The sequence below is a fragment of the Phyllostomus hastatus genome, unplaced genomic scaffold (genome assembly GCF_019186645.2).
Source record: "Phyllostomus hastatus isolate PE091 unplaced genomic scaffold, TTU_PhHast_1.1 phas_contig_198, whole genome shotgun sequence".
Taxonomy (NCBI): domain Eukaryota; kingdom Metazoa; phylum Chordata; class Mammalia; order Chiroptera; family Phyllostomidae; genus Phyllostomus; species Phyllostomus hastatus.
In genome coordinates this window covers 7,722,782-7,741,146 of record NW_025333715.1, presented here as the reverse complement: position 1 = coordinate 7,741,146, position 18,365 = coordinate 7,722,782, and the positions used below count along the sequence as shown (strand labels likewise).

Sequence of the window (18,365 nt, the reverse complement as noted above, 5' to 3'; positions counted from 1 at the left end):
GCTCACGTGTCTGCATACCCCTTGCAGGGCATCCAGTACCTCATAGACCACAAACTGCTGACCTCCAACGCCCAGGACATCGCCCGGTTCCTGTACAAGGGCGAGGGCCTCAACAAGACGGCCATCGGCACCTACCTGGGGGAGAGGTAAGGGGGCGGGGCCCGAGGGAGGCAGGGACTGAGGGCGTGCTGGTGTGCGCAGGTTAGCGTGATGTGTGTGCAGGCGAGCGAGGAAGTGAGTTATGTTAGGGAAGTCAGCACCCGGAGCTCGAGGAGGCGAGCCGTCACTTCCGCCCGGATTCCAACCCGGAGCCCGCCTTCCTTCCCCCTTCTCTCGTGTTTCCAACAAGGGACATTTGTTAGCGCCTGCTGTGCGCCGGGCGCTGTTCCAGGCCCTGAGTCTACACCAGTGATCCAGGCAGCCGGAACCCCTGCCCTCAGGGAGGTGCATACCAGTGGGGAAGGCAGATTCCCAAATACTTCAAGCACGCTAGAAAATGATAAACTCTGGAATACAAATAAAATGGTGAAGGGAGGTGAGAGGGGCTGAGGACCACAGACCAAGGGCTGTGACATCAGGGTGGACAGGAACGGTCTCATGGAGAGGGCAGGGTAGACTTCTGGGGGAAGAGCATTCCAGGCAGAGGGAACAGCATGTGCAAAGGCCTCAGGACAGCCCTGGCTGGCGTAGCTCAGTGGATTGAGCTCGGGCTGCGAACCAAAGTGTCGCAGGTTTGATTCCCAGCCAGAGCACATGGCTGGGATGCAGGCCATGACCCCTAGCAACTGCACATTGATGCTTCTCTCTCTCTCTCTTTTTCTCCCTCCCTTCCCTCTCTAAAAATAAATAAATAAAATCTTTTTAAAAAAAGGCCTCAGGACAGAAGTGTGCCCAAGGAGCAGCAGGCTGGTGAGCCTGGGAGAGAGAGCAAGGGAAGGGGGCAGGAAACAGTGGGTGACAAGGCAGGGACCCTCGGAGGGTTCTAGGCAGAGTCGTGGTCTGAGACCCCTCTGGCTGCAGGGCTGGGGGGCTGGGACTGTAAGGGACCAGGGTGGAGCTGAGCCAGCGAGCCAGCCACCCCTCTCCCAGACTCCCCAGGGGACACATTTCTTCTCCTGAGCAAGTGGGGAACACAGGCGGCAAGAAGGGCAGCATGTCCTGATCCAGGAGCCGGGAAGAGGGAGGAGCCGGCTCGGCAGGGTTGTCCCCATTTCACAGGCCACCACACCTCTGCCCGAACCCCCCATGGGTCCCTGCCTTGTCACCAGCTGCTTCCTGCCCCCTTGCTCTCTCCCAGGCTCACCAGCCTGCTGCTCCTCGGGCATGCTTCAGTCCTGAGGCCTTTGCACATGCTGTTCCCTCTGCCTGGAATGCTCTTCCCCCAGAAGTCTACCCTGCCCTCTTCCTTCCAAGTCCAGTCAGCCATACCCTTTCTGTGAGACTGTTCCTGTCCACGCTGGCGTCACTGCCCTTGGTCTGTGGTCCCCAGGCCCTCTCACCTCCCTTCCCCACTTTATTTGTATCCCAAAGAGTGTATAATTTTCTAGCATGCTTGAAATATTGGGGGAGGGCAAGTGGCTTGAGAGGTGTCACCCAGGCAGGCAGGGACCGAGGAAGGCTTTGACTCAGGGAAAGCGCCACCCCCAGGCTAGGGGGGAGCAGCGCTGGTGAGCCGGGGGGGGCGGTGGGCTCTGTTCACGTTCGGGAGGCATGGCGTGCACGTGGGGAGGGGCGGGGGGTGCGGGCTGATGTGGGGTCAGACAGATACGAGCAGGCCAGAGAGCGGCCGGATCCAGAAGGAGGACACCTGTCCCCTCTTGTCCTTTGCCCACCTCAGTCCCCTCCAGGAGGCAGGGACCAGAGCGTTCCCCAGTGCCTCCCACCCTCCCTTCTGCCCCCCCAGGGACCCCATCAACCTGCAGGTCCTGCAGGCCTTCGTGGACTGCCACGAGTTTGCCAACCTCAACCTCGTCCAGGCCCTCAGGTGAGCAGGCCCAGGCCCGGCCCTGGAGCGGGGCGCGGCCCGGGTGGGGGTGTGGGGGCCATCACGGGCTGCCTGGCGAACAGCACGAAGTGTCAGGAGCGGGAACGAATGAACGACAGTGCCCGCCTCGTGCTCGCTCAACTAAGGGCGGCGGGATCACTGGCGTGGACGGCCTGAGCCGGCACCCGGCTCGTTACGGCTCCTACCACGGCGTTATTCCGTTACCACGTTGCTATAACAATATTTAATCTTTGGAATCGTTATTACTATTAGTACCGCCGTGCCCACTACTTTCCAAGGTGGCACTTGTTTTATTTCCTTAATATAGCTTAGTGTGTGTTGCCTTATTATTGCTTATTATTTTCTAATTATGTTATTATCATTCCTACTGCTAGTTTTACAACTACAGGAGGCATTATAGCGTAATGGTTAGGAGCATGAGTGCCCAATTCATGTCCCAGCTCTGCCATTCACCCCCTGTGTGGCCTTGGGCAACTCACAAAAGCCTCTCTGTACCCCAGTTTCTTCATCTATAAAATGGGGATAATAATAGTACTAACCTCACACAGCAGTGAGGATTAAAGGAGAAAGTGCTTTGCATTGGGCCCGCAGTAAGTGTTTAGGAAGTCTTTTTTAAAAATATTTTATTTATTTATTTTTAGAGAGGGAAGAAAGGGAGAGAGAGAGAGAAACACCAATGTGCGGTTGCTGGGGGCCGTGGCCTGCAACCCAAGCATGTGCCCTGACTGGGAATCGAACCTACGATGCTCTGGTTCGCAGCCCATGCTCAATCCACTGAGCTACACCAGCCAGGGTGTGTTTAGGAAGTCTTAGGAAATCAGCCCCTCAGAGGGGGCATTTGAGCTGGGTTTTGTAGGATGATAGGAGTTTTCAAGGAAGAGAAGAAACTGCCACTATCTAGGCAATGTGGCCTTCCCTCCGACTGCCAGGCTCGCTAGCGAGAGGAGTAGTTTCCAATATTCACTCACTCATTTGACAAGTCTTTATGGAGCAGTTCCTGGGTGCCTGGGCCTGTGGGAGGCCCGGCGAGAGAGGTGACAAGAACAGGCACAGCCCTCGCCCTCAAGGTGTGGGGTTTAACGTTGTGGAGCTCATCGACTTCCAGAGCTGGAAGCTTAGGTTCCAAGAAAGGGAGCCCTCCCACCCTCAGGGGGAGGCCAGGCGGGGGCGCTGCAGAGCCCAGATCAGTCAGGGGCTCCCTCATTGGCTGGGCCAGCAAAGGTCCCAGGACTCAGCGGGGCAGAGGGGAGCACGGCCTCAGCTCTGCATTTTGAAGGAGGAAAAAAAGACACCTGTGGGAAACCTCCTGCATGCCCGGCGGCACAAATCCCTGTAGAGCGTAGATGACAAGTCAGACCCACCCGCCTACAGGACAAAGAGACAAAGCCTGGGAGAGGCAGAGTGGCCTGTCTGGGTCCCCCACCCACCCTGCTGCCCACCGCCCTGCTCCTCCCCCAGGCAGTTCCTGTGGAGCTTCCGGCTGCCCGGCGAGGCCCAGAAGATTGACCGGATGATGGAGACCTTTGCCACCCGATACTGCCTCTGCAACCCGGGCGTCTTCCAGTCTACAGGTGCCGGTGTGGGGTGGGACCTGGGGCTGCGGGGCCCCTTCAGCATCCCCGGGCACAGTGGGGCTGCCTCCCAGAGCACCACGGCTTCCCCGAGCCCTCTGGTCCCCACCCCCAGCACCCGGACCCTGGGATCGCAGGCCATTCCCAGCTCCCGCTGAGTGCCTCAGGCTCTGGGCCTGGCCCTCTGTGGGGCATTTGTTGGGCACAGCTGCCGGGGGGCACGCTCCTTAGGAGGAGAGGCAGGAAGGGGCGGCATGGGGTGCTGGGGCAGCCACACACCTGTCTGTCTGAGGGCAGCGATGGGGGAGTCTGCGTGTCCAGGATGGCTTCCCAGAGGCAGTGGGTCTGAATGGGGTTTTGAAGGATGAGTAAGAGTTTTCCAGGAGGTCAAGGGGAGAAAAGGCCTTGCGGGCAGGAGTTCTAGTTCGAGCAAAGGCCCAGAAGCATGAAGCAGCCTGGGCAGGACTTAGGGGGTAAAGGGACATAGAGGGATGTCACCAAGAGTCAGCCCTCCACACTCCCCCGCACGGGGTGGATGAGAAGACAGCACAGCAGGCTTGTCCTGGTCTCTTCGCAGAAGCTGAGGTTACCATAACAACAATAACCAGTTCCATGTGCTGAGTGCTCCCCATGTGCTAAGTGCTGTACCCAAACGAGGCCATGCAATCCTTGCAGTGAGTCCGTGAGGTCTGCGGTGTTCTCGCCCCTGCGCAGAGCACAGACCCAGAGAGGCGCTGGCTGGTCCGCCGACACGCCACGTCGGGGCAGCGTGTCCACACCCAGGCCCCGCAGGGCATCCGCCCTGGCTCGCAGTTATACACGATTTTACTGTTGGCTGGTCTTATTATCTGTCCGCACTGCAAGTCTGAATGCCCCACGAGAGTGGGACCGTATCAGAGTTACTCACCAGTGAATCCCCAGCCCACCGCACCTAGTAGGTACTCAATAAATATTTGCAGGAAGAGAGGGATTTTAAAGCACCAAACTTGAATCACGGTCCAACTGCTGTTTAATTCTATACCCTTGGGCATGGAACGTAACCTCCCCGTGCCTCGGTTTCCTCATCTGTAAAATGGGGCTGGAGACGAGACCTGCCCCATGGGGTCGTCATGGAGATGGGAAGGCTTACCACGGGGCATGCACCACCAACGTCAGGTGCCGCTGGTGTCAGAGGTAGAAACACTGACGTTCTAGAACGTGAAACGACTTCAAAGTCAAACCTCTGACAGTCACAGATGAGGAAGCTGAGGCTCAGCGAAGTCAGGGATTTTCCCAAGGTCGACCAGAGAGGGCCGGGGGCACACTGGACCTCCCTGGCTGCGGACACTGCCCACAGAGCAGCGGTTGCCTCCCTCCCAAGTGCTCCGCCCACCGCGCAGCCTCGCTGCCTTGCAGAGGGTAGGAGCTCTGGCCCTGGAGGTGCTCCATGCTGCCAGGTCACCGGGCAGCGGCACATGACTAAGTCCGAACAGTGGTGCCATCATCCAAGGCCCAAGTGGGCAGAGAACAGAGGGGGCGGGGGGTCGGAAGGGCTCGGCAGGGAGGAGGCTGGAGCTGAAGGAGAAGGAGGTTTGAGAGGCTAGGAAAGGGAAGGGGAGGGTGCACCTGGCAGGGCACCCAGTGGGAGCAAAGGTGCAAGGGCGGGAAGGCACGGGGGTGCCTCATGAACACGACACTGGAGTTTCCTTGGAGCAGGGAGCCCAGTAAGGGCGTGGAAGGTGAGGCCGGGCCTCAAAGGCCAGGCCAGGAGGACAGGGTGGGCCTTCGGGCCTCGAGACGGCTGATCCTTGACCCCTAGAAGGGGTCGGGGCAGAGGAGGGGAGAGCGACCAGGGCCGTGACCGCCTCGCTGTCCCACCTGCAGACACCTGCTACGTGCTGTCCTTCTCCATCATCATGCTCAACACCAGCCTCCACAACCCCAACGTCCGGGACAGGCCGCCCTTCGAGCGCTTCGTGTCCATGAACCGCGGCATCAACAACGGCAGCGACCTGCCCGAGGAGCAGCTGCGGGTAAGGGGGGCGCCGCCCCACCCAGCCCGGTGCCCGGACATCTGGGCAGGGCCCGTCCTACATGCACAGTTCAGGGGCGGGGGTTCTGCTCCAAATGGACCACCACGAAGGAGGTTGGTCCTGAGCTGGCCCTTCCCAGGTGACCCCCACCTCAAGGAGGATGTGCAGAGAGAGGCCACCCAGCAGTTGCCGCCACACTCGGCACCCATTTCGCGTTTCCAGAAAGGGTGCCTCGAGCAGCCCAAGTCTGATTCTTGGAATGGCAGATTCTCAGATTTTGAGTGTGTCATGGCTGCAAACCCTCACGCCCGGCGCCCAAACTCCTCCCTCCTTCAGAAAGGAGGAAGCGGGTCTTCCACCAGGTTGCACACCAGCTGGGGTGCAGAGCAGAACCCAGGCCTCCTGTCTCTCCACCAGGCAGCCCCCACCCCTGCCACAGTGCGCCCGGCCCTGTGTCCCGACGGGGCTCCCAGGGAGAAAGCAACCACAGGCCCTGCCGGACCAGCTCCGGGGCTGGTGGGAGGACACATGTGAATTACAGCCCTGGGTGACTCATGCTCTGCTAACTACAGGGACATAGCCGTGGAGACCCAGGGGACACGACGTCTCTCTCCTGGGGGGCAGGGGAAAGCTGCGTCATCCTAGAAGACTCCACACAGGAGGAGACTTTTGAACTGGGCCTTGCAGGTTTAATAGGAGACTGACTCCCCAGAGGAGAAGTAGGGGAAGGACCCTTCAGAAAGAGGAAGTGGCCAGAACCCAGGCCTGGCCTGATTGGAGAAGGGTGGGGAGTCCAGAGTGGCTGGCCAGGGTCTCGGTGCCTGTGGACAGTGACACGTGGTGAGGTGGGGCCCACGGGCCCAGGGTCTCAGTGGCAGTTTCCTGTGGGCCACGGGGAGCCCGGAGCAGCTTGTAGACCCTGGAGTGAGACTCGGAGCAGGGCTCCGAAAAAATGGACAGCTCCTTCCCAGGACTAGCGGTGCCCCTCTGCAGATCAGAGCCCAGCAGGGGTGTGGGAGCATGGGAGCCCCGCCCCCCCCCAGGTTCACACCAGGCTCACACCGCAGGCACCTCCTGCAGAAGTCGGGGTGGGGGTGCGCTGGGTCTGGAATGATGCTGGTGCCCCTCCCTGTGTGAGAAGGGCCCTCAGCCCACCACCCCTCCTTGTCCCAGCAGACAAAATGTATCGTGGTGGGGAGCTCCGGTCAAATCTCACCTCCCCTGGTGGCCTGCTGAGTGACCTTGGCCATGGCTCACCCTCTGCAAGCCACCATCCCCCCAAGACAGGAGAATGGGGACAATGGTGCCTGCGTCACGGAGCTGCTGGGAGCAGTCATTTTTTTTAATGTAAAGGGCACAGTCCACACCAGGGACGTAGCTCAGGCCCTAAATGGTGGCTTATGCCACCACTCAGAATAATTAATAATAATTTTAACTCCCTGGCACTTCCGAAAACGCCTGAAACATAAAAGGCCTTCCAGAATTGTTGACTCATCTCATTGTGGCGAAGCCGAGCGCACCTTGTCTGGCAGTGAATGAGTTAACGGGGGCCAGCTCAGCCCCGCCAGCTCTCCCAGGTGCCTCATTACAGCTGCAGCCCCTGGTGAGCCTTTATCAGCATCTCCCTCCTCGGATATTTTCCCCAACTTCAGCCTTTTGTTGATAACAATGCACTGCATTTGTATAGCGCTTGTAACTTTCAACTCCTAGGGCTTGCTGGTCTATTAGCTCAATTTAGCTTCAAACTCTGCCTGGGAGGTCTGGGGAAGGGTTCATTATCCTCCCTGGCGGCCCAGAGAGGCGGGGGCCCAGCAGGGAAAAGAACAGAGCGCTGGAGTCAGGGCCACATCCAAGGCCCGGCTCCCCCACTTTCTGGTTGTGTGACATTAGGCACACGGCTTGACCTCTCTGAGCTGCCAGCTCATGGGATTAATAGAGAAAGGTGAGGGATTTAGCCATGTGCCTGGTATAATTGGGGGGACTGATTAATGTGGAAGCATCAGAGAGAACCGCACAGGCCTGGTCCCAGCTCTTCATGGGCTCCCCGGGAGCTGCTGTGGACTGGGGTGGGGCCCTCTCCCCCCTCCCTGGGCCTCGTCTTCCCCAGTGTAATAAAGCAAGGACTCAGTGTTGAGCACTTCAGATATTCGAAGTTTGCCCCTTTGCAGAAGGGGTCCTCGTGAAGCTATTCCAGCCTGGGCCCTCCAGCCTGAGGACGCATAGCCCTTTTTAAATGGCCTGGTTTATGAAATCAAACTGATGCAGGTGCATCACCTAAAGAGAAGCCACCCCCAGGCTTGCAGACCAGGAGGGTGCGCAGCCGGGAAAGGCTTCGGGGAAGTGCACTTGGGGGTGAGGGGCAGGTGGGTAGAGCAGGCACTGCTCTGGCCCTCGTGATGGGCCAGGACAGATGGGACAGTCCCCTATGGGACTCAGGGCAAGGGAACGGGGTGCGGACTCAGAGGATGGGAGAGCAAATCCCAGCCCCACCTTTATGGTTGTGTGACCTTGAGTCTGAGCCTCAGTTTCTTCATCCACAAAGTGGGCTGATGACACTGAGCTTACATTGTTTTCCTAGAAGCAGACAGAATGCAATTCAAGTGCTTGGTACTTGACAGGCACAGGAGAAATGAGACAGAATCACTCACCTCGAGAGAGCTGCCCAGAGAGGGAGGGAGGGAGGGATAGTGGAAGAGGAGGAGAAGGGGGTTTATAAGTGGAGAAACTGAGGCCCAGGCAGGGGACAGTCCCCTGGTTCAGGACATCATCTGCTGTGAAGTCCAAGTTGGCTCCATCAGAACGGAGTGTGTCCGAGCCCAGTTCTAGGTACTACATGTCCTCGGTAAGTTCTCGAGACAGCCTTAGGCAGGAGGTACCACCCGCCGTTTACAGTGAAGGATACTGGGCTCCAAGAAGTGTAGTTGGTCAGGGAGGGGTTTCATAGCTTGTAGGCAGTTTATATTCGAACCCATATCTGTCTGACTCCAGAGCCCTTCCCTCTGCAGAGACCAAAGGCATGATTTAGGGATAGAGGACTTAACTGTGTGTCCCTGCTGCCAGTTGCTTGCTGGCTAGAGGAATCTCAACTCATGTAACAGAAAAGATATGGGATTGATCTGTCTTCAGATAAGTCTATGGGCTTCAGGCTTGGCTTGATCCAGGTGCTCAGTGAGGTTGGACTCAGTCTAATCTCTCCAGCTGTCAGCAACTGCCTCCTCCATGTCAGCTTTCCTCTGCAACAGGCCTTCTCCTAGTGGGGGCAGAGAGGGCCAGGCATCCATGTAGCCTCGTTGTTTAAACTAAAGTCCCAGAATGCAGGCTAGTTGGCTGGCTTAGGTCACCTCCCTCCCAGAACCTGTCACTGTGACCAGCAGGATGAAATGCTTTGAGTAGCCCAAAGGGAATCATTCTCACCCTGTGGCCCAGAGCCTAAGGTGGGGGCAGTAGGTGCCAATCCCCTTGAGCAAAGTGGACAGAGAGTGTGTTTGGGGTGGGGGGTGAGTCCCCAGAAGAAAACTAAGGGAGTGGAAAGGGACAGATGCAGGACCAGCAGAGCCACCAGCAGACGACCATGGTCTGTCTGGTCAAGTCCACCCAGCAGCAGAAGACAGCCTGGCCCCGCAGTTTGGTGGTGGCAGGTGTGGGGGAGTTTTCTTACTAGGGAAGGGGGTTGGCATTTACAAGGCACAGGAAGTGTGGGTGAGCCGAGCCGGTTTCCTTGTGGGCGCAGCGTGCGCAGGCTGATAAGGTGCCCACTGAAGCTGCCAGGGCCCCCCAGTGGGTGTCGGGGAGTCTCCCGTTCCCACCTCCCCCCGCCTCCCAGATATTGTCTGTGCTGATAGCTTTGCTAACGAGGCTTTTCTGCCACAGGCCCTTGTTTAACCGCCTGTGCCACTTGGGAATTCCCAGGGCCGGGCCGGGCCCGGGCGGGAGGAGCAGCGGGGCTTCCTGGCTGCACCAGGGGGTGCAGGGGCCCCCCAAAAAAGCACGGCCCCCGCTCTTCCCCCACGCCCACCCACCGCAGCCAGGCCGAGCCCAGGGACTCTGGCGTCCGTGGCAGGGGGACCCCTCCACCCAACTCAGGAAAACCTGCTCCCAGACTGCCCCCGACACCCCAGCTCTCGGGTCAGAAAAGGCCTTTAAAAGGCAAACACCAGCGCTAAATCTTGGGGTGAACCCAGCAGGACTTGGGAAATGTTTCATTTAAAGTTTTGAGGAAACCGTCTCAGCAGCAGCGCACACGAACGCAACAGAAGGCGATGATTTCATTGCCTGGGAGACGGGAAACCAGCGCTGTGCCCGGCTTTCACGAGCAGGAGTGGACAGCCTGGAATGTTTTCCCAAACACCGGGAAGTCTGAGTAGGTTGTTCATGAAACGAAGTGCCCCGAGGGTTCAAAACACACGGGAATGATCCATCGCCGACATCCTCCACTCGCCTGGAGGAAGGTTTTGGCCCTGGCTTGCATACCTCCAGGGACGAGGCACTCATTATCCTACAAGGTTGCTCCTTCCGGATTTCAGCAGCTCTGCTAGAACATCCTCCATGGAGAACTGAATTCCACTTTCTGGGAACTCCCCCCACCCCCAATCAGAGCCCGCCCAGAGCAGGCCATTGCCTTTGAGAGCCAAGGTCAGCGTTTCACTGCGAGTCCCCCCTCGGCCGGGCCTCTCAACACAGGCAGCCGGTCCCAATCCCCCGGCAGGTGCTCTGTGTCCCCCCACCCACCCAGGGTGCACCTAGAAGCCTCTGCTACTGCCCCGAAGCAGAGCGTGTCCCCAGGAGGCCTTGACCTTGGCTGCTGTGCCCCAGAGCGTGCACCTAGGTGTCTGTGTTTGTATGTGTGTGTGGGGGCCCCTGCATGCACATACAGGTGAACGGGTGTGGGGGTGTACGGGTCCCAGCCGAGTGTCCTTGCCTCCAGCACCCTCAGACACAGGGGTGACAGTCTGCGACTGACCCATAAGAGCAGCACCTGGGGGTCAGGGTGCAGGGGTGGGGGCTGTACTTCTGTCTCCTCGTCACCTTCCCTTGACCTGGAGAAGGGGGCTCTGACCCCTGTGTAGTCTACTTACTCCCCCCAGAGCCCTGGCCAATCACACTCGTCCTCTCCATGTATCGGGTAAGGACACAGCAACTCAGAGAGGTCGAGGGGCAGCCACTCAGCAGCCGGGCTGGGACTGTAACCGACAGCCTGACGCCAAAGCCAGTGCCCTTGTCCCCCCGCCGTGCGCTTCCACGCCACGGGCTGGAACTCAGGGGGCGAGGGGCCACAGCGTCCGTTCAGTCAGCAAACAGCGGCCAGCTGGCTTTAGGCCAGGCCCCGGGGGAGGCCGGGGGTCGTGACACCCAGGCCTTCCCTGGAGGAGCACCCCCATTTGGGAAGGTCAACGCCAGCAAGCACATTGAACTTGAAATATTGACGGCCGCGTGGGGGCAGCGGGTGGGGCCGTGGGCAGTCTCTCCGGGGTGTGGGCCGGCACTCCCTCGGCGGGGGGGGAGAGGGGAAGGGGGGCATGGGGACGGGCTGGGGAGCCCCAGTGGGCCTGGAGGAGCCAGGAAGAGTCTGGCCAAGAAGGCAAACGACACGCTAACAGGGTTCGCCTGAAGCAAAGGGTTCGCCTGAAGGCCCAGCGCCTGCCGGAGGCCGCAGGGGCCGGCACAGGCCCTCTCAACTGCAGTGAACATCACCGCCCGGTCTTTCCCTCCCTCCTTTCCCGGCCAGAACCTCTTCGACAGCATCAAGAGCGAGCCCTTCTCCATCCCCGAGGACGACGGCAACGACCTCACGCACACCTTCTTCAACCCCGACCGCGAGGGCTGGCTGCTCAAGCTGGGTGAGAGGCGGGCACGCTCGGGCCCGCTGCGGCACACGGCGACACGCACAGGCACACGCACTCACGCCACGCTCGGGCCCACGCAGACACACACACACACACACGCACTCACACCATGCTCAGGCCCACGCAGACACACACACGCACTCACGCCACGCTCAGGCCCACACACACACACACACACACACACACACACACGCACGCACATTGACACGGAGCCTCAGGGTGGAGTCGAGGGGGCCCCAGGCGCCTGCCTCCCAGGGCAGCGGTCGGCCTGCCCCATCTCTCCCTCTGTCTGTCCTGGAAATGCAGGGGACAGTGGGGGAGGGGAGGACAAACAGGAGGGGGATGAACGGTGGCAAGTCCACAGACAAACCCCTAACTACAGTTCTGCCTCTGCCCCCGCCCGGGGCTGCTGGGGAAGCTGAGGGTCGAGGAGGTTAGGGCGCCTGCCCCAGGCCACACAACCAGCAAATGGCAGATTTTGGTGGGCAGAAGATTGGATGCCCCTGAAGGACGGTGGGGGGAGGGGAGCAGGACAGGATGTGGCTCAGGGGAGCTTCCCCTCAACGTGACGAGGCCCTCGGGCCTGCCGAGAAGAGCTGTGGGTGGGTGCTGCGGGCAGCGAGGGCGGCAGCTGCGAAGTCTGGTGGGGAGGCGCAGGGCCCAGCCATTGCCCCGCCCCCACTCCATTCCCGGTCGCCTCCCAGCAGGGTCAGCCTGGCCAGGCGCAGAGGCCCCCTCGTGTTGGAGCAGGGACCCGGACCCGGGGCCCACACCAGCCCCGCCTCTCCCCATGCCCATGGCCCCAGTCTGTCCTTCTGCAGCCCACACAGCCTCTCTCCCTGCCCAGCCCACTGTCCTCAGCCCCGGGGAGGCCCCAGGCTACACACCGCAGCTCCTCCACCCGTGGGCCAGTGACCCGGTGGCTCAGCCTCAGCCTCCACAGCTGTGAAGTGGGGAGAATACATGATCTGTGACGGGGTTGGATGTGTCGCAAGATACCCAAGCACTGGCCCCTGGAGCTAGGACACCAATAGGGTTTAATCTCAGCTCTCCTGCAGGACCCTGAGCAGACGACTCGGTCTTCTCACCCATAAAACGGGGTTAATAATGATCTCCTCCTCAAAGGTGCTTCTAGGGATTCATAAGTGAATAGTTTTTAATTTTTTTATTTGTGGATTTTTAGAAAGAAAGAGAAAGAGACATCGATTTGTTGTTCCACTAACTCATGCATTCATTGGTTGCTTCTTGTATGTGCCCTAACTGGGGATCGAACCCGCAGCCTTGGTATATTGGGATGACGCCCCAACCCACTGAGCTACCTGGCCAGGGCTTAAGTGAATATATTTTTTAAACCCTCTGGAATGTTGCCTGGCAAATGAAAGATGAAATGCTTAGCCCAGTGCCAGGCAGGACCAGGCTGAGGGATGGCCCAGGGGTTGGGGTGGGGCGGTGACAGGAAAGCCCAGGGGGGTGGAGAGGCGAGATCTGGGGGAAGTGCGCCGGGCTAGGAGTGGGGGGATGGAGGCGGGGGGAGCATCCAAGGTCCTGCTCTTTGGTGGCGGAGTGTTGGTGGCCAGGGAGGAGGAGGACCAACGCCGCTGGGGCCTCTTGCAGGAGGCCGCGTGAAGACGTGGAAACGGCGCTGGTTCATCCTGACCGACAGCTGCCTGTACTACTTTGAGTTCACCACGGTGAGCCTGCCCTTGGCCCTGGCCCTGGCCCTGGCCCTGCCCCTAGCCCTGGCCCTGGCCCTGGCCCTGCCCCTGGCTCTGCCTCTGCCCCTGCCCCTGGCTTTGCTCCTGCCCCTGGCCCTGCCCCTGCCCCTGCCCCTAGCCCTGGCCCTGGCCCTGGCCCTGCCCCTGGCTCTGCCTCTGCCCCTGCCCCTGGCTTTGCTCCTGCCCCTGGCCCTGCCCCTGCCCCTGGCCATGGCCCTGGCCCTGCCCCTGGCCCTGGCCCTGCCCCTGCCCCTGGCCCTTCTGGACTTCACTAAGCAGTCACTTCCCAGAGCTGGGGCTCCTTTGAGATCACACAATCCACTGCCACACCCATTTTACAGATGGGAAAATGGAGCCACAGGGAGGAGGAAGCGCTGGGCCGAGGGCCGAGAGCCAGGGGTTAAAGCTGGGTCTCCCAGCTCCCAGCCAAGGCTCATCCTGCATTGGCCCCCCCACCTCCAGGAAGATGGGGACACTCCTCTTGGGTTTGGGGAGCCCCACAAGCTCGCTCCCTACCCACGGCATCAAGGCTCCAGGTGCTGACCCTGATCTCTACTCCTGCAGGACAAGGAGCCACGGGGAATCATACCCCTTGAGAACCTCTCTGTGCAGAAGGTGGATGACCCCAAGAAGCCAGTAGGTGTCGGAGTGGGGGGCCTGAGGCCGGAACAGCTAGGGGCACTTCTGAAGCAGGGAGAGGGGACAGGACGGCTGGGCTGGACTCTCCAGGAGGCCAGGCCAGGCCCAGAACACCTTCAGGGGGACTCAGGGCTGTGGACCCTTCGCCTGCCCCTCTACCGGTCCCAGGAAACAGGTCTGGGGCGGGGTGCATGCTGTTGCTTATCCGAGCTCTGGTCTTGCCCGAGTGTCTAGTCCTCTGAGGCCCCTGGAGAGCCCAGCCCAGCCGCCCTGCCCTCCCAGCCCTGCTCTGCCCTCACCTGGCCACCTCCCCACAGTTCTGCCTGGAGCTCTACAACCCCGGCTGCCGGGGCCAGAAGATCAAAGCCTGCAAGACAGACGGCGACGGCAAGGTGGTGGAGGGCAAGCACGAGTCTTACCGGATCTCGGCCTCCAGCGCCGAGGAGCGGGACCAGTGGATCGAGGCCATACGGTAAGGGACAAGGGATGGCCAGCTGCTAGGGATGGGCCTCCTGGCACTTCCCAGAAGCCCCTGCTTCTCTCGGGCCTTGTTTCCTTGTCTGCAAAGAAGGACAACTCCAGAATCTCCCGCCTGCTTCTGGCTGCAAATGCCTCCCACCCGTACCCTGGGAGTAACCCCTCTCTGTCTGCACAATGCCAGGCTCTAGCACCCAGGGGAGGGAGGCACCAACTTCCCGAGGCTGGTGGGAGGAGCAGGTGAGAAGTCGCAGGTCAAGTGTCGCAGGTCAAGCTTTGTGCCCGGAGCCTGACCCTGGGCAGCGCTCAGGAATGGCGCTGCAGTCAGCATCAGGATCCCAAGTGGCCCTGGAAAGCCCTGGGGGGGGGTGCGGGAGGTGAGGGAAGGGTTTTCCAGGGGGAAGAACCAGTGCGGGCAAACACGAGAGGGCCAGCCAGTGTGTGGCCTGCCAGGATAGCAGCCACCCCGGGGTTCTGGGTGGGTGGTCCCAGGCGCTGCGGGGCCTGACTGTGCAGGGACGGGGCGCTGCGGGGGCCGAGCGGTGGGAGATGAGGCTGCAGAGCAGGGCAACGCCTTGGTCACCATGGCAACAAGCTCCGTTTTCTCAGGGGCACTGGGGAGCCACAGACTGGTAAACAGAGAAGGTGGTGGCCAGGTGAGAAGGTGTACAGTGTGCGGGCCGTGGAGGCCCAGGTGACAGAGAGCCAGGTTCGGGGCAGGGTAACAACCCTGCCTCCCAGCCCGTGGGGAGACGCGGGCCAGGGCGCGTGCTGTGGGCTGGAGGAAGATGTCGGGTTAGTCTCCGGACCTGGGCTGGGTCCTGCAGACTTGCAGGGTGAGGAAGCTGAGGCCTGGCGGAGGGAGGGACTTGCCCGGGGTCCCACAGCCAGCGGGGGACAGAGTTGGACCCAGCAAGCAAGTCTGCTCACCCCATTCGGGCTCCCTCCGCCCCCTTCTGAGAGCCTGAACGCGGGCCCGGGCACTTCTGGGGGCAGGATCCCCAAGGCTGTCGGCTCTCAGCCTTGCCCTTTCCGGCCCTGCCCGTAGGACTATGGGTTAGGCCTGCGAGGTGGGACTCCCCCTGGCCTGGTCCCCTGCAGAGAGGCAGGCCAGCCCTCCATGGGAAACCCCTGCCCCTATGACGAGCCCCGGGAGACGAGATCCCTTCATAACCAGCTCAGCCCTGAAACCTTTTCACCTACCCTCCTTCCAGAGCCAGCATCACCCGCGTCCCCTTCTACGACCTGGTCTCTGCTCGGAAGAAGAAGATTGCCAACAAGCAATGAACTTCGTGGGAGACGGTGCTGGGGGTGCGGGACCAGGTGTCCCAGGAACCCCATGACCTCCCAGTCCAGGACACCCCTTCCTGGCCGGCGGGCATCCTCCCCCTCCCCCCATTACTTCAAGCTGACAGGAGGGGGTGGAACAGAGCTCAGGACGGTGGGTGGGAGCAGCTGAGGGCCCAGAGCCTGTAACGAGGCCCCTCGCACCCAGCCGCTGCAGGAGAGGCCGGAGGAAATCAAGTAGGAGAGAAATCAGCCCGAGATACTCGGCCTCCCGTCCTTCCTCTGGGCCTCAGTTTCCTCTTCTGGGACTGTCTCCCCGCTCTCTGAAACGCGGTCCATCTCCGCAGTAGGAGGGGCTGTGGGTTCCGAAGCTCCGCCTCCAGCGTGCCGAGCGCCCTCGTCCAAGTCTCCCCCTCTGATTCTTGGAAAACCTTGATGTTTGGGTAGAAACGGCTTGGCCCCTCTCCTCCCGGGCTGGCAGCCACAGCCGCAGTGCAGGTCCCAGCAGTCAGTGAGGTGGCTGCCTCCCACCTCCTTGAACTGCTTCCTCCAGGAGAAGACGGGATTGCACCAGGTCTCCCTAAGGAGCTTCCAGCTGGAGATGTCCGCACTTGCTCAGTAGCTGGAGGGGACTCTGGACTGAGCGCCACCAGGAAGCTGAGAGCGGAGTGGGCTCCACCCTCAGGATGTCCATTTCAGGGGCGAGGCGGTGGGACCCCTCCAGAAAACGGACAGAGCATCCCAGACAGACAGACACACTCGAGCAGGACCAGCAAGCAGGTCTACTGACTCCACTTGGGCTCCTTCCAAGAAGCCAAGAAGAGAGAGCTTGTGTGGGTGTGGTGACCAGGAGGGCTGCCTGGAGGTGGCAGGCAAGTCCACGAGTGACACTGAGCTCATGGCAGAGTCTCAGCCAAGACTTCCCCCCAGCGAGACCCCTGAGCAGGATTCCCACGGAGGAAATGGCAGCCTGGCTGGGCCCCCGCATCCTGAAAAACGCTTTGCGGCGGCGCCGTGCAGAGCTGAGCCGGCTTCCAGCACACAGCGTGGGCACGCAGCTCTGTCTCCACGGAGGCCCCGGCCTGGAGGAGGGTGTTCAGAAGCGCATCTCACCCCCTCGCTGAGGCCCTGGGGGAGTCCCCGGGGGGGGAGTTCCCCGTGGAAAGCAGGATATGAGCTTGCCTCCTCCAGCCTGAGAGGGCGCGTGGGAGCTGACTGGGTTCCCTGGGGAAGGGAGGCAACCTCTCCTCCCTCCACCCCCGTCCCCACTCGCACACCTTCCACGGGGTCAGGAGGGCCTTGGCGGGGTCAAGGCAGCCGCCTTGTGGACTGGGACCACTGTCTCTGGGAGTGGGCAAGGGCCTGGTGACAATGTTACTCTGAGGGGCTGGGTCGGGCAGCTGCAGGAGGGGGTCTCACAGAGTACTTTAGGACCCCCACAGACCCCATGCCGCGTCAGCCTGGTGCTGAGTGCCACCTCAGCCACCTCATTGGCCCATGAAGGGGCAGCCGGGGGTCATAGGGGTCATGGGGGATCATGGTCCCCAGACCAGTCTGGGGGTCACGGAGTCTGAGGCCCTCTCCTATCCCTGGCATACACTGGCTGTGGGATCTAGTCCACTCCTGTCCCCTCTCTGGTCCTCAGTCCCCCCCACCCCCTGTCACAGAGGGTGGGTCAGTTTCTGGGCGTGAGTGGCATGAATCACTCAGAAGACAGAATAAAAGTCGTGAGTGGGGCCCTGTCCTCTCTCTCTCTGGGACCACAGCTGCCATCTCTGACCCCACCCTGGCCCTTCCCCCTCATCACCTTCCCAGCTGAGGGCAGGAGGGCCAGACAGGGAAGAGTGGGACCCCAGAGGGCCCTGGACCCTCACCCTCAGGACACTTGAGGCTGCTACACTGGATAGATGTCCCCGTGGGCTGGATTTGCCACAGCGGCTCTCTCAGAGCAGGGACTGGGTGAGCTGGTTCTGCCACGGCCAGGGGAGATGCAAAAGAACTCCCCAGCAGGCAGTGCTGCCTGAAGAAAAAGAGAGGCTGCCTTGAGACACAGGTAGTGAGCTCCCTGTCTACGGAGGGATGCAAGCACAGGCTGGCTCCAATGAACACTTGAGGTGTTCGAGAGGGGCTCAAATTCAGTAACCTTCACTTACTTGTGCTTCCCACGAGTTATTAAATGCCTCCAGTACTCCAGGCACCATTTCAGGCGTTGGTGGAACAAGACAGACTCCCGGGCCACATGGGGCTTACATTCTGGTGGGTCTGAGCGCTAACAGTCCAGGCAGCCCCTCCAGATGCTGGACTTCCTGGGGGCTCCCACAGCCCAGCCCAGCCCCTCCTCTGACGTTCCACCAGTGAGTCGCTCTCGAAGACCTGAAGGCCCTGGACCCATCAGCTTGTCCGTACATTCACTCACTCGGCCCTACTTGCTGCGTGCCTGCCGTGCGCCAGCTCCGCGCACAGAGCCGGAGATGGGATCCAAAGCCCTCGTCCTCAGAAGGAGCTGGGACCAGGTGGGGGGGACAGGTGCGAATGAGCAGGGACAGTCCAGGCCAACCCCTGCTGTTACAGAGCGGGGCACAGGGGCCAGTGGAGGCGGGGCTGGGCTGAGGGACAGGCTGGGGAGGCTTCTCGGAGGAGCCGCGATTGAGTGGTGGCAGCCAGGTGGGAGGAAGGACACACACCTGAGAATGCAGTGAGCTCATCTTCTGTCTGTTCCCCAACACTCACCCCCCACCCCCCACCCCCACACATACACACTGACTCCTTGCAGACCAAACTGTTCCTAGGACACGGTAAGAACAAAATAATTATTG

At 60.8% G+C, this 18,365-nt stretch overlaps 1 protein-coding gene across 1 annotated transcript in view; it reads left to right on the top strand.

Annotated features, from left to right (window-relative positions):
- CYTH4 (cytohesin 4) overlaps positions 1 to 17,285 on the top strand; it is a 30,914-nt gene extending 13,629 nt beyond the window's left edge. Inside the window, exons 5-13 of the mRNA XM_045835084.1 lie at positions 28 to 146; positions 1,904 to 1,984; positions 3,464 to 3,576; positions 5,440 to 5,588; positions 11,314 to 11,425; positions 13,046 to 13,122; positions 13,711 to 13,782; positions 14,103 to 14,257; positions 15,477 to 17,285. Coding sequence (XP_045691040.1) covers positions 28 to 146; positions 1,904 to 1,984; positions 3,464 to 3,576; positions 5,440 to 5,588; positions 11,314 to 11,425; positions 13,046 to 13,122; positions 13,711 to 13,782; positions 14,103 to 14,257; positions 15,477 to 15,549 — 951 coding nt within the window. The 3' untranslated portion in view covers positions 15,550 to 17,285. The remainder of the gene's footprint in view (positions 1 to 27; positions 147 to 1,903; positions 1,985 to 3,463; positions 3,577 to 5,439; positions 5,589 to 11,313; positions 11,426 to 13,045; positions 13,123 to 13,710; positions 13,783 to 14,102; positions 14,258 to 15,476) is intronic.
- Positions 17,286 to 18,365: the final 1,080 nt, after the last annotated feature.